Source organism: Dipteris shenzhenensis, chromosome 25, assembly GCF_047967505.1.
Source record: "Dipteris shenzhenensis isolate YYH24624 ecotype China chromosome 25, Dip_SZ_1.0, whole genome shotgun sequence".
In the NCBI taxonomy this organism is placed as follows: domain Eukaryota; kingdom Viridiplantae; phylum Streptophyta; class Polypodiopsida; order Gleicheniales; family Dipteridaceae; genus Dipteris; species Dipteris shenzhenensis.
In genome coordinates this window covers 9,057,907-9,082,465 of record NC_141620.1, presented here as the reverse complement: position 1 = coordinate 9,082,465, position 24,559 = coordinate 9,057,907, and the positions used below count along the sequence as shown (strand labels likewise).

At 41.6% G+C, this 24,559-nt stretch overlaps 1 protein-coding gene across 1 annotated transcript; it reads left to right on the top strand.

Annotated features, from left to right (window-relative positions):
- Positions 1 to 883: 883 nt before the first annotated feature.
- On the top strand, positions 884 to 23,513 carry LOC147885413 (shaggy-related protein kinase epsilon-like). Its single transcript, XM_087396100.1, has 12 exons — positions 884 to 1,693; positions 1,801 to 1,893; positions 2,083 to 2,142; positions 2,281 to 2,553; positions 2,638 to 2,712; positions 4,801 to 4,857; positions 9,486 to 9,626; positions 9,756 to 9,806; positions 10,169 to 10,264; positions 21,269 to 21,352; positions 21,445 to 21,547; positions 22,497 to 23,513. Exons 1-12 carry the CDS (start codon positions 1,529 to 1,531, stop codon positions 22,580 to 22,582), a joined length of 1,284 nt encoding a protein of 427 aa, XP_087252226.1. The 5' UTR covers positions 884 to 1,528; the 3' UTR covers positions 22,583 to 23,513.
- Positions 23,514 to 24,559: the final 1,046 nt, after the last annotated feature.

Here is a 24,559-nt window from a genome sequence, read left to right as displayed (position 1 = left end):
GTTCGGATTGTCTATGAATTCTGCAATCTAGAAGCTCGGCAGTCTCACACACTAGCTATTCTATAGCGGTCTTTGAATTCTGGCATCTAGGTCGTCCGCCTCATTCCCCAGATTTCTCGAGCTGTGGGGTACCAATCGCCGGGCTTCCTCCGTCGAGCTGCGGGCAAAGACCTGCAACGTGTTTGACTGCCCTCTCAAGTCTGCCCATAAAACCGTAAGTGTCGCTTTGGGGTCGAAGCCTGAAAGGTAAGTTACGGGGACGTGTCACGGTTGGTGATTTCGTCCTCGATTTCCAATTAAAAGGGAACGACCAGCGAAAGCGATATGGGCCAAAGGGAAGGAACAGGGGTCACATGGGGGAGGTAGGAAAGGGTCGGAGATGAAATGGTCGGGGAAGGAGTATGGGCGGGGCGACGTCTGGATCTGGAATGTCGTTTCTTTTCTGTGGTTGACCACGCTATCCTGGCGACTCGCGAGCAAGGAGAGCTTGTGCCATCTTGTAGCAAGAGCCTTTGGAAAGAAAAGTCGTGGTCTGGCGGAGAGAGAATTGGGCGTAAGCCAATGCGGAATTCTAGCGAGAGCGTTTTAAGAGGGCAGGAGACCACATCGACGGGCCTCTGCCATTGGGGAAAGGGGCAAGTCTGGCGATGCCGCCAGAGACGCGAGGTGAGCCAAAAAGGCAGGCTAGCGAGAAGGCCTCACAAACAGTGGAAAGAAGAAGAGGAGAGGCATTGGTGGCCTCGGAGCCCGGGGGTCCTGAGTAGGACAGGTTGCACTGCGTGCCGGGAAAAGGAGGGAGGCATCACGAGGAGGGCGGGGGCAGCGAGTGGGTGGGTCACGTTCGGGACGAGGGTGGCGAAAGTAGAGGAGGCTCCCCGATGGTGGTGGTGTAGGTAGGCTTTAGGGAAACGGGGAGACGGAAGGGGCTTTTGGGTGGAGGTGCCCATTTTCCTCGAGGGGGAGGAGGAGCTCGATGTTTGCAGTGGCTATGGCGGGCTAGGCGAACAAAGAGCCTCTGTGTGTGAGAGAGAGAGAGAGAGAGAGAGAGAGAGAGAGAGCCTGTGACTGACCAATGCATCTAGCAGCCGTGCGCTCTTGCTGTCCTCGCCATCTTCTTCTTGCTACCTTTGATCTGATTTTGAGAGGGGCTTGAGGCAGCGAGCGACAAAGAGAGGCTGGTGCCTCTTCTGAGTGACAGAGAGAGAGAGAGAGAGAGAGAGTCCGAATTCTTCTAAGGTGCCCTCCAGAGAGAGAGAGAGAGAGAGAGAGAGAGAGAGAGTCCGAATTCTTCTAAGGTGCCCTCCATCTCCGAAGTGCCTCTTCTTGCTTGGCAACCTTTGATTGCCCTCCTCGCATCTTGCATTCCGTCTAGAGTTCCTCATTGCATCACTGTATTGCTCCTCCGACCTCTTGAAAGTTTGCACCCTCTCTGCTTTGCTGCAGCCTATTTTGCAAGGACAGAGCAGCCGTTACAAGCTCAGGTAGTAGCGCGCTTTTTGCACTAGTTGTAGAGGTGTAGAAACAGCTTATGGCCTCTGTGAGCGTCGGACCTGCTGGCGCAGTCAAGGTTGGAAGTACTAGCAGTAGCATGATTGGTGCCCAGAAGGCTGCGCCCCGAGGAGTCGAGCAACTTCCCAGGGAGATGAACGAGATGAAGATCCGAGACGACCGAGGGGACAACAGCGAGGACAAGGTGCGATGTCTTTCCCTCCTTTATGGATCTTCATCCCAAAATGGGTTTTGCTCCAGATTGGACGTCAAACGACATCAAGAGTTGTTGTTTGGGGATGCCTGTCTCAGGACATCGAGGCTGCTGTCGTGGATGGAAATGGTACTGAAACAGGGCATATTATTGTGACCACTATTGGTGGCCGGAATGGCCAACCTAAGCAAGTAACTTTCACCTGCTTCTGAGTTCATTTACCACAATTAATGCATTGCTGATAGTAATCGGAGTTGGCTTTCGCTTAATCTTCTTACGCAACTTCCACCCTTTCATGTAGCAGATTTGCAGACTATTTGCCATGTTTTAAAGTAAACGTCACTTGTTGTTCTTGCTCCGAGCTTTCGTCCTTTTTGCAGACCATCAGCTACATGGCAGAGCGTGTCGTAGGGACTGGTTCGTTTGGAGTCGTTTTTCAGGTGTGCTTTTTCATGTGGGATCGAAAAACATTCGACTGTAGGTTGTAAAGTGACGGAGCTAGTGGAATGGAAAAACAGGCTATGTTGTGATTAGATTTCAGAGCACAAATTCACAACTTTCCTTTTCTTATCTAAAAGGGCAAGTGTTTGGAGAACGGGGAGACCGTGGCAATAAAGAAGGTTCTTCAGGATAAACGTTACAAAAATCGTGAACTTCAGATTATGCGGCTGCTTGATCATCCCAATGTTGTCGCTCTTAAACACTGTTTCCACTCCTCAACAGACAAAGATGAGGTTTACCTTAACTTGGTATTGGAGTATGTCCCTGAAACGGTGTATCGAATTGCCAAGCATTACAACAGGATGAACCAACGGATGCCTTTAATTTTTGTGAAGCTCTACGTCTATCAGGTTATTCATCGGATTTTTTCTGTTTATCCGATCTACTCTTGTGATGTTCATTTGACTGATGAAGTTATTGTGATGCTTCTGCAGATCTGCAGAGCTTTAGCTTACATTCATGGGGCTATCGGTGTATGTCATCGAGATATCAAACCACAAAATCTTCTGGTAAATGGGGCTTCTAGAATGCTGTCATGAAATGTATACATGCACTGTTTTGATCAGCTATGGATGCGCGTTTGGAGTAAGGACCTTGGACCGTTGCCTTGTAGGTTGGGGGGAAGTCTTCCAACGTGCATTGTAATAGCATCAGATCCGGGGTATGCAGCTGAACTAATGGAGTGGATATGGTATCATTGGCATTGCCATTCTGGGGATTACTGGCTTGAATATTATCCCACTCAGGCTATACAGCATGGCTTAAGCAATAGAATAGATACGATATCATTGGAGATTCCATTCTGGGGCTTCAGTCATCTCCTTTCGCCTAAGGGGAGGGGAGCTTAGGAAGCTGCAAAAATTGTGCTTAAGGGTTTTTGGAGTAGTCTCTGAAGCAGATTTATGGGGTTGAATATGTGGAGTACTCTGAACTAGAAATTCTAGTTATGTTGTTTACACTTTGAGTTAGTGTTCTCGGGTTTTGCAATGTGGAATGGTGCAGACTGCATGCGCAGAGAACTTTTCGATACATTTCTTGCAAATGCTGCACTATTGCTTGATGGTCAGCTTTACACTTGTAGACTAAAAACGTTCATGTAGCAAGCAAGCATTTAAGGTCCATCAAGCACCAAGCTTGCCATTGGCATCTATCTGAGCATGCTTCTCGTAATGTTTATTGCTTCCTCTCATGCTTTGAAGTGTACCTCCGATTCTTGGGTTGCAAGTCCCTGCCAGACTGCACAGCCTTGCTCATCATTTGTGCAAAAATAATTTGAAGTCTAGCTATGTTCCAAATGTTGGATCCTTGTTATATATCACATAGTCTGTCTCATGATCTACATGTGAAAATGCTATGTTCTACCATCCATTCATCATAAAGATATCATGGCCCTTGTGAGCCCACAGTTACGGTGAGGAAAGAAGCCAGTAGCCATATTCATTAGCATCCACTTTTAAGGTATCATCTGCCGAGCCCTACACATGAAGCCCATCAGGGGCAACTGTAGGACAGGCCCAGCAAGCAATAAACATCAGGCTTGGCCAGCAAAGGGAGAGGCCAACCAGGCCCAACAAACCCGGTTGGTGTAAGATACATGCAGCCTACGCCTTACATGCATGCATGGTACTTGCTACTGCTTGCTACATTTGCAAAATACTTTTCATGTCTATGGATTGTTAAGTCGTGAATGCAAGACTCCACTGCCTAGCCATGCCACTCTCACAAGATCTGAATAATGCCTTCGTATTATGAATTAGGCTCTTTTTCAGACTTCATTGCTTAGAGATTACTGCTCAAGGCCCCGCCATAGGTCATGGGCTGGGTTAGCCCATTCCCTTCTTAGGCACCATTTGCACTATTTTCTTGGTATTAAGCAGCATATTTTAACCTTGTGAGGGGTGAGGCTCTTACTGTCCATTTACATTTGAATGCCTATGTGATTTATTCACTGCATGCCCTTCTTTGTGCATCAGTTGCCTGTTTCTTGGTATTAACACAAGCCATATTTTAAGGGCTGTGCCTCTGTACTTTCGACAAGTAAAGAGGCACCTGGCTGCTCCTCCATGTCATGCCTACTCTGGCCGTTTGGAGTACTCCTTGCTGCCCTAGAAAGGGTATTTCTTGTTCTGTACCAATTGGGCTCTTCACTGCTTCCAATGGTCATCCTGCTGTCATAGAGTAATAGCCTTGTTAACAATTAACTTCCTTGCAATTTTCATGATGGTGTGAACATCTACAGTGGTATGTACCTTGAATTGCAACTAAATGGTGTGAACATCTGTAGTGATATATCTTGAACTAGATGTTTGTCAGGGTGTCACGATACACACCTTGAATTGCTACTAAATTAAAGCCTAGGAGTCTAATGCTTTCATTTTGGCTAAATCTATTGGTGGGTGCATTCAAAGGATGGCTTTGCTTTGTTATTTATTTTATGCTTATGAGAAGATGGTAGATATATTAGGCTAGAGAGTAGATGTGACTTTAATATGCGGGTTTAGTATATGGTTTATGTAAGTAAGAAGTAGCATAAATGTTTTGGGATGTAAATCACCCAATTTTGTGATGTGATCACTTACATTTCCTTGCTTTTGCAGGTGAACCCGCACACACACCAATTGAAGCTTTGTGACTTTGGAAGTGCAAAAATATTGGTAGGCAGTTGTCACTATAAGCTGTTTTGAGAATAAGGCAAAGCCTGAAGTTTGTGCATGTATATATATATATATATATATACCTTTCTTTGTAAGACTAGAATAAGTCCAATCATACAAATTTAGAAATTTTTTTGTTCTAAAGATCAAAAATCTACAAAGAAATTAAAAGAGAAAATGAAAGAGAAGAAAAATGAGGTAAACAAAAACTTTTAAGAAAAACAAAAGGAAGACATAGTTAGCAAGCAAAGCAACACTTATGTCATCATCAGTGCCCAAGCATAAGCAGCTATACTGGGTTTCTAAAGACCCGCGGAGTCTCTTGTGCATGTACTCTAGTGATATGTTGAAATGACAGGTTCGTGCCCATATTTTCTATTCGTGGAGGTGCAGACTTGCTTGAATACCGACCATAACATAGACATTGCTTTGCTTACTACGTAGCTTTCCCCATCTAATGTGTAGTTTTATTTGGTGTTCGCTAATAAAGTGACAAGTCCCCTCTCTCTCCCTACTTGTGTGTTCTGTGCTTTCTAACCTTCCTTTTATTCCAAAATAGAAGATACAACGTAGTAGTTCAGACCCTTCAGCATGGGTACACCTAAAAGAACTAGTCCCAATGGGACAACATAAAATTCCCCATTTTGCAACCAAAGATTGCTCTAGGTGTATTCATATCCTATGATACACCTAAAAGAGCCTAGTGCCTATGGACTTCCTATAGGATTTAGTTCAATTGATGTAGAACCCCTAAAAACTACGTGTAGAGATCTCAAAATCATGTCCACTTCAGTTCCAATTGATGTTTTATGGAAGAGGATCCCAACTATTCCAAGAATAGCTTGTGGGATGACTCCAACAATGCATAACCCACAAGTGGGAATCGGCTTCCAAGCATTTGTGACAATCCATGGTTAGCATATTCCATCAAATCTACTTGTGCAAATTCAGCTTGTCAATGATTTGCTCTGGGGAGTGTGCAGGAGGGGAAAGAAGATGACGCTCTGGAGAAGGAGATCCAAGGATATCAAGAAATTGTGCAAGGTGCAAAACATCGGGGAGCTGTCTAGGAGAAAATTGCAATTTCCTTTGGAAGAAGGGAGCTAGCTGGAATGTCGAGCATCTTGGGATAGAAGATTCTGGCGTTGTGATTAGCTGTTGCAGTGATTTGGATGTGGAGGTGTAGACGTAGAGGAGGGGAATGGACACAGGCATGAAGTTTGGTGTCCTAGATGTGAAATATATGGAGGTTGCAGGGAGGAAGTTGTGAGAATCAGGTAGGAATGAGTGTAACAATTAGGGGGGGATGGAGAAGGACACCATGGCGGTTGCCAAGGTTAAGTCTTAAAGAAAATAAAGCAAAGAGTTAGAAGGGTTCTCCGAAAAATGGAAAAACACGCCCATCTTGTGCTTATAAACTTTGTATCCCCCTCATTATTGCCAAACTTAATCTTTGAAGAATGATGGCATACATACATCTGAGTAGGTAAGATGGTGGTCCCTCCATTCTAGAGCCACTTTGGGTTCTAATGGATTTGCTAGAGTCATGTGGATTTGCATAAATACAAATATTCCATATCACTTAAGACGAACGAAATTCATTTTGGACTTATGAATTGTGGACAATTTTGAAGATCCTAACTACTAGAGTGACTGAGATAGACTCAACTGAAATAATAAGGGAAGGATAGTGCTCTCTAAGCTCCACAATACTAGAATTAGATCTCTAAACCATAGGTCATGTAGCCAAAACACTAACATTTAAGTGCAATAGACCTGTAGAAAATAGAACGCACACAACTTTAGAAATAAGTAAACCCAAGCTCTAAATCTATTAAAAAATCACTAATGTACAACTCCAAAGCCCTACAAAATTCGACAGTATGTGAGGAAACGGTTGTATAAGGCTACTAGGAGTCGAACCTATTTATGGAGCTTAGACATGGACTGATCAAATCATTATTTATGGATCAGGTGTCTAGAATAAGTTGAGCCAAAAGAATGTCATGTTAGAGTTTCATGTACGCAGGTGTAGATGGATAGGGGCAGCGTACATTCGAATAGATAGATTGTGCTTTGTTCAAGGAGATGATGAATAACAGGTTCTACTTCAAACCCTTGGACATGGAGCAGGCTCAAGTAGAAAGGCTCAGTGATATGTACCCAAGATCAACAAAACTGCCGCAATTTCACTATAAGAAGAATAAAGTTCTCTTGGAAGATCTCTCTAGGTTCAAATTCGCCAATCTCCAAAAACCACGCTTTGCCATGACATAGGGCACAGTTTTAAGTAGGTTTTCGCGCACACTAGATTTATTCTAGGTTAATATACTCCTAAGCGCTCGATGTAGTTTAGAGCTAATCTTACTAGATAGAGTTGGCCAATGAATTAATCCTCAACTAATCTAAGCGCTCGATGCAGTTTAGAGCTAATCTAACTAGATAGAGTTGGCCAATGAATTAATATTACTATGCGCTCGATGCAGTTTAGAGCCAATCTAATTAGATAGAGTTGGCCAATGAATTAATCCTCAACTTCTGGGTTGGTTTTGATTGGATCAACAAAAAATCTAAATTTGTATGATTGGACATATTCTAGTCTTACAAAGGTATATGGTTTTGATTGGGCTTTAATAATTTTCCCCATGACTTGTTCACACCTTATGATTGCTAGAGGTAAGTCAATCTAATGTGTACAACGAGGGTTCATAGTTGCGAGACATTTGGAAACGTGTTTGAAAACGTTATAAACGTTTGAATTTTTTTCAAAAGGTGTTTTGAATCAAAACCTTTTGTAGTTGCTTGTGTTATAAATTTTTTTATGTCTAGTATATAAACACACATGCCTAGGTCCTAAAATACATGCTTCATGCACTAATGGCACCCAGAATACTCAGGAACCTAGAAGAAAACTTTTCAATAATGAATTATGATGGCCTCATGTTTCAACACTCGGGAGTGAGCCCCTTTTGCACCAAAAACACCAAAAACATCCCTTTTGAAGTACAATAGGGGAAAAACTTGACCTTAGACCCTTTTGCACCAAAAACACCCTCCAAAAAGACATGTTTCAAACACCCAAGCTTTTGCCAACTTTTCAAAAACTAAAAAATGCGTTTCATTGCAACTATGCGAGGTTTCGAAAACCTTAGAGAACACTCACATTTTCCCCAAAGTTTTCACAACTTTGATGATCTGTTATAAGATCGAAACCACAATATGTGCTGGGATTTCAGAGGATGAATTTGGGCATGTTCTTGTATTCTTCTAGATATTTACTTGATTACTGAGCCTCATTCTTATAATTGGCCATCATACTTGAATTTTTCCATGTTCTCAGTGTAAGTGCCATAGGTGCATGAAAGCATGCAATTTAGGATCTAACATATGTATCTTTGAGTGGCATATACTTCACCCGTATTAAAGAGGATATTCTTCAAAAATACTTCACCCGTATTAAAGAGCATATTCTTCACCCGTATTAAAGAGGATATTCTATCTTAAATGGTGCGTTGCCCTATCAGCTAGATTTAGATTTAGATGCTCGTTGGGGAGAGACTAAAATGAAAATGTTTAGACTTCACAAGCAGTTGTAGCTTGAATGAAGAGATTTTGGACTACCTTTTGATTAGCCTTCTCCTTTAGTGCTAGCCTTCATCATGGCTGAGTCTGCCCTTCACCTCCGGAGTGCCGACAGAAACTCAGTACGAAGACTTTGTATAAATGGATGCTCAAGTATGTGTGGGTGTGTGGATTTGTATGTGTGAGAGCATATTTTTTTACTATGGTCTACACCCACTGTTGGGCGCTGATGACGTCAGTGGGGATGTCATAGTAGCTAGTCCCTGCTATGCATGATGGAGTTTATGGTTTTCAACCTTGTGAGTGACTATCATGAGATTGAAACTGCACTATGTTGTGTTTTTAGAGGATGAGTTTGGGAATGTTCCTGGATTCATCTAGGTATATTCTTCAAAAATACTATCCACTTGCTTTGCATTTAAGGTAGGATAAATTCTGAAATTTAAATAAATATTCTCTGATTTCATTCCCTTTATGCCACCAAAGTTCTGCTCTCAGTTAATAATCTCTTTCTGGTCCTATGCGTAAGGCTAGAAATGATCAGAAACTGGTCTATGTAATGCTTGAGTAACAATTTACTTCCTTTCAAAGCTGGTCTATTTTTCTTGTTGCTCCTAAATTTACAGTTCAAAAATTTGTGCATGATGTGGCATCGAAACCGTTACCCTTCGTCTTTGTACTTATTGAATGCGATTGGTCCTAGCCACTTTCTTGGCCGTAATTTGATTATCTTGCTGGTTATTTAGGCCTTTGTAAGGATGAAATGTGTTACGGTTCTTTCTCCCGTCATGTTGATGCCATATATTAAGCATTTACTTGCTCTATGAACAACAGGTGCTTTGAAAGGATTGTAAATTTGTATGATGTTTCCATGCCTGTGTTGAGCAAGGCTAATAATAAAAGAAAGAAAATGATAATTCAAGGAAAAAAGTATAGCAAGGAAAGGCTACTTCTATATCATACACTCAATTGCTTTGGGTGTGTGTAATACTCTCAATTTTAAAAAGATATTTTTGATTTTTTGAATAAACAGTGCTTTGCTTCAGGTGAAAGGTGAAACAAATATAGCTTACATTTGTTCACGCTACTATCGAGCTCCAGAGCTGATATTTGGGGCTGTGGAGTACACTACTGCAATTGATATTTGGTCTACAGGATGTGTTTTGGCTGAACTCATGCTTGGGCAGGTAAGTTATGACCTTGTCTTATCTATAACAAGTCAAGCTACAGGGTTTAGGAGGCTGCCATAACATTGCAAGAATGTAATGTTCTGTATAGAACATCTCTTACTAGATACCTGTTTGCTTGATCCATAGCCTATATTCCCTGGAGAAAGTGGCGTTGATCAATTGGTAGAAATTATTAAGGTATGTACTTGTTTTGTATCATCTGCTAACATGCAATGTATGAATCTGATCCAAAGTCGGTCTTGTTTGTCTCACGTATCTGGTTTGCGTGTAGTAAAAAAGTGTTCCAACATGCCCTGGACCTATTAATTGAATGGTATTATTGGTTCTATGAACAAAAAAGACCGCCACACTTGTCATTGCAAAATGCCTATAAAGCCTCTTCCATGGGTATTGTTTATTAGATGCCTGATTTTTGCTGCAAAGAATCTGTTATTTTGTGCATCACAGCTCTTGAAAATGAGTAGTTTTAGACACAATGTTGCAACTTGGTTTATATATTGTTTCATGGTGTTCTTGTTCTATGTATGTGCTTTCTGCAGGTCTTAGGAACTCCAACGCGGGAGGAAATCAAGTGCATGAATCCTAATTATACAGACTTCAAATTTCCTCAAATTAAAGCACATCCTTGGCACAAGGTAGACAATATGGTGATTTGTTGCAGGGCTGCGTTTCTTTTTGTTCTTATCTGGAAGGGGGACTTTTAATGGATTCAATTCCTTTGGTTGGCAGTGCAAGCTGATCTCTAAGCAAGTTGGAATATTGTGGAAAAGGACCAATTGCATGCCTGTGTGTGTGTGTTTTGTTGAAGCTATATGCGAGTCTCCACCACCTATTGAATGAATGCCATCAAATGTGAAGGAAAATGTTTTTTGAGACCTGGTCCGAATTGTCCTCGAATCATGAATCTTCCAGCGCCTGACGTATAGATGCAGCTATTCTTTTGGTTTAAGCCATTGCATGATTTGAAGAGTTGTGATATGCTTGTACTTTTGACATTAAAGTAGTGCATGTATGGGTGTCTTAATTTAGAAGGAAAATCAACTCTTCGTAAAAATAAAAGAACCTCTAAAAAGAACCCTTTGATGTGGAGAACTCATATCAAGCCCTTTAACATTCATCATTACCAACATAGTCATACACCTAACATCGTATGGAAACCTAAAGTTATGTTACGAGGTTGTCCTAGCTCTCCTGCAATCTCACATGTAGTTCGTGAGTTGCCTCCCTCACTTCCTCTTCCTCCACTTCCTCCTCCTTTAGTTCCTTTAACTTCCTCAGTTCCAAGAGTTTTTGCTTCTCGAGACTATAAAAGAAGACTACTCTACCTAGATAGATTAATGTCACTGGGTCTTTTTTCAATAAAAGTTTTTGAAAAATATAATGTCAAAGTTCTTTTTAAACTTCAATACACCTTGGAAAACTTCTCTTTTGAGGATTTGAATCTAAATAAGCTCCATTATATACAACTTAAAACTTCGTTGGATCGCTTCTTAAAAGTAAAAGCTTCATTTCAAAGCAAAGAAGTCTATCTAAATAAGGAACTCTTGATTTGTATTTTTACTTCTCCCTCCCTTGACAAGATAGGCTTAAACTCCATTTTGAAGTCTCCTGAAGTAATGGATTCTCTCCCTCATTTTGTGAGAAGAATTTGGAAGCATCCAGTAGTAGCTTGGAAGTATGTAAAAACTTTAGGACAAAAGGCTTTCAACTATGGAGAGATAGGTAAAAGGCTTTCAGAGCATTCAAAATCTTCTATCCTTAAAGAACCTTGTTGTTGTAAAAGTAAGAGATTCCAAAGCTTTATTGATGCTGATTTAGGACATGTAGTCACAACTGATACCTCAATTTTGCTTTCTAGTAACCTAAGAGACCTTTTCATGAAAGGCACAAAATTTCGATTGTACTCTTTTAAAGAGTCTTGCCTTTTAAAAGCTATCGATAAGGGAATCTCAAAGTTTGTTTTGCAATTGGAAGAATGTTTAGGAGTTAAAAATATCTTATCAGAATGGAAAGGGAAGATTTTGAAGAAAGTTGCTTTGAAACTAGAAGAAGTCCCTTCGGTTATTTGCTCAAAGAAAAGTAACCATCTTTCAAAAGAAGATGAAACTCTTCTTCGAAAATTCCATAGGAATTTTGTCATTTCTTATGTGGACAAATGTTCCAATAACTTTGTTTTTATTTGCAAAAAGTTTTACTTAGAATGTCTTTTGAGAGAAGTGAACTCGTCTGCCAAAACTTACGCCCCCGCCTTAGTTTCTCAAAAAGATTTGATCTCAAAACATCAGAGTTTTTGCAAGTCTTCTGGGTTTGTTTGCAATCCAAGCATACCTTTTCTTTGTGCTGCTTGGAAGTTTCACAAAACTCCAAAAAAGCCAAGGTTTATTGCAGCTGCTTGTGAGACTACTTTGACGAATATCTCTAAATGGCTAAGCTACTGCTTCAAAGCCATGTTGCCTAGTGTCCATGAACTTTGGAGGGACTTATTAAAAGAGGCAGATGTCCCCTCGAACTCAAGCTAAATTTTAAATGACTCTGTAGGAGTGATTCCTGTTGTAAAATTTTTTAATTCCTCTCGAAGCATTCAGGAAAAAGAGTCTCCTATTCTCCTTCAAACCTATGATTTTACGACGCTTTACACAAAGATTGAGCTGGAAGACCTGAAGTTTAGAATTAAAAAGCTAGTGGCTGAAGTTTTCAAGCTGAGATTTGACAAATATAGATGCAAAGTGCTAAAAGTTGAGAAAACAGCCTTATGCTTTGACTTTTTGTGGCTAAAAAATAAAGATCATGACATAGGTTCTAAAAAGAAAAGATACACAAAGGTAGTAAGTGTAGAAGATGTTTGCTCTTGGATAGATTTTCTTTTAGATAATCTTTACATCACAATAGGTGATTCTTTGTTTCAACAAGTTATAGGAATCCCCATGGGCACTAATTGTGCCGTCTTTTTAGCAAACTTTTATCTTTTCACTTATGAATTTGAGTTTATGCAACGTCTTATTTCTATCAATACCTGCCCTATCATTTTACATAAGCTTAGTCAAGTTAGGCGTTTTATAGATGATTTATTTGTACCAGATGTTCCTAACTTTCAAGACTTTATGTACAAAGACGCTAGAGCTTTTGGAGAAGGAATCTATCCTCGTGACTCTTGTGAACTGAACTGCACTTCAAAAGGGGATTCTTGTGTTTTCTTAGATCTTAGACTTTCTCAATCTACCATAGGATTAGAGGTTGATATATACGATAAACGTGAACAACCTGAATATAGTGGTTTACACATTATAAAAATGCCTCACATTGACTCAAACATTTCTGATTTGGCAAAATATGGAGTCATTTCTTCCCAATTCCATAGATTTTCCCGCCTTTGTACAACTAAGGAGTCTTTTATCACTCATTGTAGTAATTTGATCACTTTACTATTACACAAGAGGTATAATCCAAGGAAAATAATGAAAAAAGTTCGCACATTCTTAGATATGAAGTCTTTTATCTATGGTGTTTCGGCCTTAGGTTTGTTTAGAATGATTGAACTTAAGCTGAAAACAAAAAGCGGGGAGCTGAATAGCCCGTTTTTCTTTTAGTTTCAAAAGAGAGTTTGTTTGAGTATACTTGTGCTTTCTAAGTTAGAAATGTATTTTTGCCTCTTTGCAGAAACGAGACATAAGTGTAAAGTGCCTTTTAACTTTTTATGTTTTAAATAAGAGAGAGAGAGAGAGAGAGAGAGAGAGAGAGAGAGAGAGATTCTAGTTTTTTGGAAGTTTTTGTTTCTTGACTTGCTTGTTTATTTTTGCTTAAGTCACCTGCTTCGTTTCTTCTTTATTTCTTGTTTTCATTCTCTTTTGTTTATTTGACGTATTTTAGCAAGCACTGGGTTTGCCCAAGAGACTCCGCGGGTCTTTAGAAACCCAGTATAGCTGCTTATGCTTGGGCACTGATGACGACATAAGTGTTGCTTTGCTTGCTAAGTATGTCTTCCTTTTGCTTTTCATAAAAGTTTTTGTTTACCTCTTTTTTCTTCTCTTTCATTTTCTCTTTTATTTTCTTTGTAGATTTTTGATCTTTAGAACAACAAAAAATTCTAAATTTGTATGATTGGACTTATTCTAGTCTTACAAAGGTATATACATGTATGGGTGTCTCCTTTGCTACAACATTTACATGTTAACGTATTGTCAGTGTGCATTTGAAATGCCTAAATGTGCTGATATGTATGTATGTATGTATGTATGTTTGTGTCTTTTGAGAGGAAGGAAATCTTGAGCGTGTGCTATTGGTTTATCTTTCATGGGCTGTTTATGTCTTTTATACTGTGTTGATCTAAGGCTAGACTGAACCATCTCCTGTAGTGACAGCAAGAGTTTTGATGTTCTCTAATTTTGTAATGTTATGTTATCTCAATTACAGAAGGAAACTCCTTTTGTTGTGAAACTGTGTAACACACTTTTTTGGTGAAATCCAGATAATTATATTAGCAGAAGTTGTCTCCAAGAGGGAGACCAATTACATCGTTAGAAAACTTCAAGTACTGAGAGTAATCAACTGGTTCGCATGCAGACAGTCATAAAAGGACTGCCTGAGGGGCGCTTGGAAAAAGAACTTTTTAGAGAAAGGTCACCAAAAACCCGATGGTTTCTGCCCTTCCAAAGAGTTCATAGGGCCGCCGTAGCAAACCGAGGAAAAGAAAAGATCATATACCTGCCAGTCAGGGTGTAACCCAAACAGCCAAAGCAGCCTGCCAAAGACAGCTGTCGAAAGTGAGCCTGCAAGATCCTTTCCAAAAGTAAAAAGAAATCTCGCGAATCATGACAATGCCAAAACATATGCGCCACGGGTTCCCGAGAAGCTAAGAATTGATGACATGTAGCCGGGCCAATATATCTTCGAGCTAGAAGTATACCAGAAGGAAAAACACCCACAACTCTTCTCCAAATAAAAAACTGCTAGCGAAGAGGGAGTTTGCAATTCCAGACTTGGCACAGTCTACTCCTCCATTGTGCCTCATAGACCACACATGGTCCAACGGAGAGGCAAAAGAACCCTGTATATACTGTAACTGTGAGAGAAGTCAAAGGAAGGATCGTCAAACTGAGGCTGTTGTGGTTGGTGGGGACTCAAGCACTATGCCAAAACACCCTTTGATGGAGGATAAGATGGGCTGACAGTCCTTCGAGAGTCTCAAGGAGCGTCACTAGAAAGTGTGGCACATGATTCGTCATGTCCAAGTCGTCGACTGTGAACCCTGGTACCATGGGATGAACAATAGGTGCAGGGCAAGAAGATGGGAGTCTGCTCCACCAAGGCCTGAATACCTAAGTGACAGGGAGCTTAGATAGAGAAGAAAGACTCATCCTCCCGTAGATGGTGACGTCCTGAATATGGTCACCCTCTAGTGCCAAGCTCACCTGGATCCATCACGAACTTGGCTCCTTGTAGTTGTGAGGCTGACGATACGGCCCACCAGTGCTTTGTCCTAGAGGAAGGGGAGGAGAGGGATGAAGGTAAGGGGAGGGTGGGCAAAGGTAGAAGGGTAGGGGAAGCTAGCAGCAGGAAGTGCGAGCAGGAGAAGCCATCCGCAATCCACCTTTTATGATTTATAGGTAACAGTGGTATATACATATTTACAGCAGAGATGTTGATGCAAACAAGTGTGAAAATCAAGAGTTTATTTGGATATCTACCAATCCCTCTTCACGAGGGTAGGACGATTATGTTAGGGGTCATGACGCATCTCCTGATGTCACCTAGAGAGAGAGGGCCTTGTTTGTGGGTGTGCCTGCCTGTGTGCTCGCCTAGTGAGTGAGGGTAGCGTAGAGAACGAGGGCCTTGAGGGTAGTCTAGGTTAGTAGCAGCCAGATCAGTGCTGAGGAGAGGCTCCCTTTTAGGGCTGTCCTTGAGCCCCTTCTAGGGCTGTGTGGAGGCGCCTAGGTGGCTGGAGGGCAGAGGGCAGAGCCCCTCATATAGGCTGGTGCAGCTCCCTGTGGAGGGCTAGGGGCAGTCGGCCCTAGAGCCCTGCTTGTTGGTTGGCAGGCCCATGCATAAGGGCCTTGTGCAGCCCTATATAGGAGGTTGTAGGGGTCGGCCCATGTAGGCAGCTGGTCGGCCTGCCCCTTGCTAGCTGATTAGGAGGCTGGGGGCTATATATAGTAGCACTTGAGGAACAGGGTAATGGAGCAGTTCATCCACTCCCTTGTGCTCCCTTTCTTGTGGTTGTTGAGCTGTTTGTTTGAGCTCTTGAGCAGCCTGTTGGCTCCGAGATTTCCCCGCAGTTGTAGCAGGATTTTTCTCTTGAGATCGCTTGCAATTCTTCTGTGCCCCTCTCTCTCTCTCTCTCTCTCTCTCTCCCCCCGTTGTCGTAGCCCCTGCCTTTGTCCGTCAGTGTTGTCATCATTGCAGTTGCCAAGACACCCTCTCCATATCCACTGACGTATTAGCGGGGGGGTTTTGACAAACCCATTCTCGGGCAACATGAACATATTTATTTCCTACAGCAAGAAGTGAGGGAGCTGAAGATATTACTGGCAGAGGTAACAGCTAGAGTTTAGGTCCTTGAAGGGCCTGGACAACAGTTAGTTATAGATGAAGCTGTGAAGGTGTGCAAAGCTTCTCCCCCTACCCCCCAGCTGGTCTCCACAGTCAAGGGTTTAGTGCATATCGAGGTTCAAACAATTAAGAAGGAAGTGAGTGTGGAAGTGGATGCAAAAGTAAGACAGACATTCATGCAGAGATTAAAGAACATGAAGCTGAGGGACAATGCGTTAAAAATTAGAATAGGGGGACTTCTAGGAGACTGGTACAAAGAGGAGGACACATTCAGTGAAACACTAACAAAGGTCAAAGCAGCCTTGCCCAACATTGAATGGTCAGATGGTGATGAGGAGGAAGATCACGATTCCGGACCAGCTTATATTGAACATTCTAAAGGTCATGCCATCCTTACATTAAAATCAAAACATTGGCGGATTAAGCTTCTCCGACAATCTTATAAGCTGAAAGGTACCAAAGTACGGATAGCCGAGGAGCTTACACAAGTTCAACTCAAGAACAAGGCAACAGAATTAGCAAAGGTCAAGGCTGCCAGGAAAGATGGGAAATGGGCAGTATACCGGGAAGGAGTAGCACTAATTAAAGAGTTCAAATTAAAACCAAAAGACTCAGTCTTAAATTGATGCATGGCCCGCTATGTATGTGTATGCTTTTTCTAGGTTATCACATAGGTACTTAAATAAAATGGAGCTGTCTCTGCACTCGCTTGGAGCTGCCTTGTGCCCTCCCTAAGCTGATGTACTAGATGGTTTTCATGTTGTCCCAAAGACCTCTTGGTCTCCCGTGGACGTTCTTTCTTTCTTTCTCCTTCTCAGTGTGGTGTGTGTGCGAGGTGTGCTCTCTCTCTCTCTCTCTCCCCCATTTCCACTGCACTTCTCACAGATTATGGGGTGGCATCATTTCGCATCTCATTTAGAGAAAACCGATTTGCAAGTGCATCGGCATTCTGAGCTTCCTTGTCTTTATCCTTGGACACTAGCTTTACCCTTGTCCTGAGCGTTTACAAGTTGCACTTTAGAGGGCTTCAACGCTTTCGGTGGTTGAACATTGTTAACATTAGCAATGGTAGGCTTTTTCGAAGGAGGTACATCTTTGGCGGGTACTAGAAATAACACTGACATTGAGATTGCATATGACTAAATTTCCCACAAGAGAAACAAGAACCATAAAACCTCCCTCATTTGAGTGTAAAATGAGCATGTTGTGAGGCCATGGCATTCATATTTAAATTGATGGGGACACTTGGTGGCCTTGGCACATCGGTGTTTCATAGAACATAGAAATGATGTGCATATATTGAAGATATCAGTGGACAAACCAACGTCCCTAAGTTCTGAGCAAAGCGGGATGCTTGGCACCTTAACCCATACTGGGCATTGATGTCAAATAAGATGTTAGTAGTTCTTTGTAGGCGATGATGGGTACACATGCACCAAACAACCACCAGAGAAGAGAGGAGATATTTCAAATAGCATGTGCTTGTATTGTGGTTATCTTCATAGAACCCGCGATCAACTATGTAGCATCCACACACATAGTTGCCCTGTAACATAGCTTCGAGACATCCAGTGCAACTGGCATACAACAAGATAGCATGCCTTCTTGGCCAAATCTAGAACATGAACTTTCAAAGCTTCGCCAAGAATATTGACCGTGAAATATGTTAGCTGCCCGTGCATGCTTAATCTTCCTACTATAAAGTGTTTGCAAAGTGCTGGATAGATGGATTATCATAGGAAATGATTGATAAGATCCGAGGTTGAGAAGCTTTCATCTTCTTAGATCTACCATGGAGGAATCACCAAGAACCTTCTACACACAAGATTCCATTTTGGGCTTCATACGCACGTATGCATGCACACACATGTCTTTCCTAGTGATATCCATTTCTTCTTATATTACAAAAAGAAGTCCTCAAGGAAGGGACAGGCTGCTTCAAAATCAAAAGATCTCATTGTATGACAAGTAAGGAGGATAGTCAAGATCCCGAGCATACAGACAATTGAAGAACGATTGCCGCAAAGATGTCCAGAAGAAGGGATACTTGGCAAGGCGCGGATCACCAAAGACCCTATGGTTTTGACCCTTTCATATAGTCCAAGGTGCCCAATAGTGTACCCAAGTAAAGAAAAGATCATACCCCTGCCTGCAGGGTGAGTCCCAAACAACCATAAAAGCTTGCCAAAGCAAGCCCTAGAGAAGTGTGCTTGAAGACTTTGCTGTACGGAAAACAAGAATTCATGAGTCTCAGGGCAATGGCTAAAAAGATGAGGCGTTGACTCTCTTGAAGACAGACATCAATGGCAAGTAGTCGGAGCAATAAGTCTACATGCCAAGATCTGTCTGAAAGAACCCCAAGCAGAACTCGCCATAAGAAAATTTGTTACAGCTCAAATTTGCTGCAACCTTCTTCTCCACCGTCGAGAAATACAAGTCATAGACTAGATGTAGTTTGCATGAGTAGAAACCCAAGGCGTGACAGTTGCATCTCTGCCAACAGCAACGAACCACAAGCGTGATCATCTGAGTGAAGGGTCCAATCCTTGAGGCGGTCTATGATCTCAAGACGTGGTATTGGCTGAAAATCATGAAGCATTTGTGACAATGTGTCAGAGAGTTCTATCATGCTGTCCCAATCCAAACTGTCTGACTACAGCAGGAAAAGATAACACCATACCACCAGCATTAAGCACATCACCGACAAGACGTATGCCTTTTGACCAAATAAAATAAGACCGGCAAGGCTTCTGAGAAGGCCAAAGGATGTGCAAACACCTTTGACTGATGAAGGCACTTTGCATGCAAAGAGTTTTTATGACGAGCATCCCTACCATTCCATTTACGATGTGAGAGTATGTGCTTCAGTCAGAAAGCATACGAGAGACAAGAGGACAGAGTGGCATTGAAGTTGACTGTGTTTTGTTTGTCTCATCAGGTCACCCATGGGATGCAAAGAGAACCCATGAAACCCACAGAGGTCACTCTTTATGTCCAGAAGAGTGAGTCAGAATTTCTGATTTTATTTTTTATGTGGATGACATGCTCAACATGGGGCCCGACACGAAGAAAATTGCAGATTTCAAGGCAAATTTGTAGAAATCATTTGCAAAGTCGGATATGGGCAGGTTTCACTACTATTTGGGCATACAGTTTGCTAAAGTTAAGGGGGGCACAATGATGAATTAATCCAAATATATTGGACAGCTCTTGCAATGTTTCCAATTCGAGGATTGTAAGCCGGTTTCCACTCCATTAGGCTTGGCTTCAGTTTGTCCTACGAAGTGTCCGATTTGATGCTACTCTTTATCAGGTGGGAGTGGGCTGCCTTATTTACTTATGTCATACCCGGCCTCATTTGCAATATGCCGTTTCGGAGTTAAGCAAGTATGTGCACAAGCTTGGCACACAGCATTGGCAGGTAATGAAGTGGCTCTTCCTCTACTTGAAGGCCACACAACATTTTGGACTTTCTATAGTGATTAGTCTTCATTGGATTTGCATGCATTCATGGACAATGATTGGACATGTTGTTACGACAAGAGGGTGTCTCACAGTGGCAATTGTTTCATGCTTGGCATTTCTTGATTTAGCAAAAAGCAGCCTGTAGTTGCTACTTCAAGTTTTGAAGCTAAGTACATGGCAGCCTTCATAGCCATTGGAGATGGTATTTGGCTTTGTAAGTTACTTGCAGAGCTTGATGTCTGTCGGACCTCCTCTACCATGGTCTTCGTTGACAACCAGAGTGCTTTGGCCTTTGCACCTACTCTTGTCTTTCATACGCATACCAAGCACATTGAGGTGCACTATCATTATGTTTGAGAGCTTATCAATTAGAGATGTACAGTTGTCATATGTTTCCACGGAGGATAACTTAGTAGATCTCTTCACGAAGGCTCTATTATGATCCGAGTCCGAGGCTTTTCGACATGCCTTACACTTGGCACCATTTATTACGTGATGTTGATCTCCGTGTACTATCATAGGTTGCTATATATATCTTGGACGAATATGTGCAACCATGATATAGATTCTAGGTATTCTTAGATGTATCTAGGATACTTCAGCCATACCATAGAGGGGGGTTTGTTAGCAATTAGTCCTAGTATGGCCTTGTAGGCTAGTTAGGACATTTGGTCCTAGTCCTTGTCAAACCACTTGACTTTGGTCAATCAGTTGAATTTGGTTAGCCAATTGACTTTGGTTAACCAATTCACTTTGGTCAACAGTTGACTTTGGGGCTATATAGTGGCTACACTTGTACTTTCTTCATTGTCTAGTTGTAAGTACTCTTGATTTCCTTTAGCTGTTATTTGCTCTGGCGCATTCCACTTTGCATTCCATTGCTCTGTGCACCCAACAGCTCTTCTTTTTGGAAAGATCTTGGCTCATCAACATATTGCTCCTGCCATTTGTATGCCCATGTCTGTCCTTGTGGGAGTCTATGCCTCATTTATTATGGCATTGCCCTAAATCTCACGAGTTTTTGCTTTTGATACAGCAGTGCCTTCAGGCCCATTTCCCTAGTGCTCACTTAGGCAAGCAATTCTCGTTGTTTGGTTTTCATCCTATCAGGTAAGGGTGTGATCGTTCCTTTAATCACTATGGATCTATGGAATGACCACAAACATCGGGTGTTTAGTGATCCATCCCTGGCTAAGTATCATTTCTTTTGGACATCTCTACGGCAGTCCTTATTTGACTGCCTACATGCACGGGATTGTGATTATCCACCTTTCTTGTCATATAATGAGATCTTCTGATGTTTGTAGTTGGCTGCCCCCTTCTTGGGGGCTGTTTTTTGTCATATAAAGACAATTAAAAAAAAAAAGCATGTGTGTACACTGTACACACATGTATGTGTATATGTATATATGCGAACTGACACACACATGCACATGCATAGGCTTATGCGTGTGTGCATGTTTGTGCATGTGTAGCTACAGAAACATAAATACACAGACAGACAGACACAGATAGATAGATAGGAGGCAAATAGGGGTGTGTGTGTGTAGAGAGAGAGAGAGAGAGAGAGAGAGAGAGAGAGAGAGAGGATTGTTGACATTTTGGTATTAATATGTTTGGGTGCTCAGATATTCCACAAGAGGATGCCACCAGAAGCGGTTGATTTGGTTTCCAGACTTTTGCAATACTCACCAAACCTACGCTTCACGGCTGTAAGATTCCAACCATCTTTAAGGCATCATCCTAGGACGGATTACTTCTAGATAATGTGTTGATTGATGTGGAGGCATGGTGAAAACTGCAGCTGGAAGCTTGCGTTCATCCATTCTTTGATGAAATACGTGATCCCAACACGAGACTGCCGAATGGGCGTCCTTTACCGCCTTTGTTCAACTTCAAGCCTCATGGTAATTGCTTGGACGTCTAAAAGAACGAAGTGTTTTTTCTTTGTTGGTCATAATCATGGTACAGAATTTACTTTCTTTGAAAGTTTTGATGTCAGTGGAGCAGTTTTTTAAAAGTCCAATTATTGTGATTGTTTTTAAAGCCTCTTGGTCTACTGTCTGGTACTAGGTAGTGTCTATTTTTGGACATCCTTTTGGATATGTGAGAAAATTAAAAATGCTTCAGCAAGGAAGTGAACATTGAGTGACAAGAGGATCATTAGATTTAGTTGTGCAATTGTGCTAGCTCTTGTCACACTGGGCTGAGATGAAGGATCATTGAGTGACAAGAGGATCATTTGATTTAGTTGTGCAATAGTGCTAGCTCTCGTCACACTGGTTTGAGATGAAGGGTAGTCTCACTGCAATGGCACGCTGTGAGAATTAATTGTACACAATGAGCATGTCTTCATATATGTAACCTGCCACACTGTTTCAATTAATACAACTACAGAGTGCCTGCTGTGTGCATGGCAGGAATATGTGTTGCACGTTCTATGTATTTGTGACAGGATCTTGTAAAGTCAACAAAGTGTTGTGAGACTAGTTGTTTATAAATTACTGGCAGTTATATATATGGATGTGTTCACAATTTGAGACTCTGAGGTGTGCGACACTTTTTTTCTTTGAATTTGCATGGAGTGCTAGCCTGATCTGTGTGTGTGTGTGTGTGGTGCGTGCGCGTGTGCTACTACGCTTGTGATATTTCGTTGATCGTTTTGCACGTACACCACAACTAATTAGAGTATACTCAGTTTTGTTTATTTTTCTCCCATGAACCATGCCAATAGATGGAAAGTTATTTGACGGAGTGGTCTTTTTTATCGGCTTTAAAGTGTCCACATACATATGCTCTTCTATAATCTATTTGACACGTTAAGGTTGCACACCTGAATCTTTCTTTCTTTTGCAGAGCTGAAAGGTGCCACTCCTGAGATGATTCAAAAGCTGATCCCTGAGCACGCACAAAAGCAAAATCCGTTTTTAGGCTATCAATAAGGAGGTGGTCTTGTCTAGTAAGGAAGGTGTTCCTGTCCAGTGGATTGGATGTCGTCCTTGTCAGGCTGCTTCTTTACTAATGTACGATGGTCCTTAGATGAAGGAGCTTTGTGCATAAGCTCTGTTGGAGAGGCCGTTAGCTTGCTTGTTGTGGAGTTGATTGTTGCAATGCCTAAGGTAAGGATACTTAACTGCAGTAGTTTGTGAGAGGGGTGTCGATGCTGGCTGAAAAGGGGCACCACATAGAACCCAGGTGGAGGCATAAGTTTGTTTCTGAAAATTGAATATTAGTGTTTCATAGCTGGTTTCACATTTTGTCAAACTTTGTAGAATATGTCAATAGTATGTCTCTCTGGGAAAGACTCTCTCCAGGCGTATGAGGGATTGGAGGCGAGTTACTCCCAATGTATACTGCTTTGAGTTATTTTGCATTTTGGGAACTTTGGGGTTCCGGTGTAATATCAGAATCACATTCAGCTCTTCAGTCAAGAAGTGCTAGGTTTGTGGACTGCTTCCTGTTGCAGAGCACAATGCCACATTTCCTTATGGAGGAGCTCACAGGATATTTTTTAAAAGGTGATGATGCCTTGTTTCCTTAAAACTAATGCAGTGAGCGTTGGATTGGGTTGGCTGGTTCCAGGATTCAAAATGATTAAAAAGAACGACAGAGATGCTGAATATCTGTCCGATTTGAGTACGATGGTTGACATCTGTGCTGGTGACAGAATATCGATGTGAATTGTACGTATCGTCTCGGAAGTCAGTATTCATATCAAGGTCTGTCCAACTAATAATCTTTTGTGCACCAAATTGCGCTTTCAAGACTCTCAAGTGTGTATTGGCGGTATTCTCTTGCTTCACAGGCTATACATTTTACATCTTACAATGGACTTTAAATTTATTTAGTAATGGAACTTATCATTATTTAAACATGGCTTTATTTTTGGATCAATATGATTTAGACCAATTTCAAAGCAATTAGGTCATGTGCCTTACTCACGTTGTCTTTTTCTGAAGCAATGTTATAGAATTGAAGCAAAGAGTTTTTTGAGAGGCCACCATCATACCTTTCCTCACATCCATCAACTCAGATAATTTCCAGAGAGGGACAGCGATTTAGTTGCTGGACGTGTCTGGATCTAGTTGCCCTGAAAAGGACTCTCTCATTTAGCTAAGTTTGTTACTCCATTACCATTAATGATTTAGGTCACAGCTTGTTAGTTTGAAGCACTAGTTGAATTTAAGTTTTAGGTCTATTTCTGACAGCCAAGTGGTGCAGTCAAGTGGTGTAACTGAGGATGCAATCAAGGACATCTCATGTTGCCAATTGAATTAGAGGTTAATTAAGAATCTCAAATAGAGGATTGTTGAGATTCCAGGGAGGGTCAGGGATTTAGTTGCTGGGAAGGCCTCTTTCATTTAGCTAAGCTTATTTGGTGATTTACTCTCTTACCATTTACAATTTAGGTCACAGCTTGTTAGTTAGAAGCACCAGTAGAATTGAAGCTTTAGATCTATTGCTGGCAGCCAAGTGGTGACAATCAAGTACTCGTCTTGTCAGGGATTGAGTTGCTGGGAATGCCTTTTTCATTTAGCTACGCTTATTTGGTGATTGACTCTCTTACCATTTACAATTTAGGTCACAGCTTGTAAGGACTAGTAGAATTGAAGCTTTAGATCTATTGCTGGCAGCCCAGTGGTGACAATGAAGTACTTGTCTCGTCTCTTGGGCTGCTCCTTAGAGTCTTCTCTCAATTGTTTGTCACAAGCTTCTTGCATGCTCAAGTTTTAAGTCAACATGTCAATGGGCAACTCTGAGAGAATTGGGGAGATTCTACCTCCATCCACATCATCCTCCTTTTGCCTCCTTATGGGGGGTTTATGTAGTGCCTTAGTACACGATGTGTCATTAACTTACATTTGAAGTAGGATCATGTATTTCATGCTTTGACTTCATAGTTGCTTGGCCATGCTCGA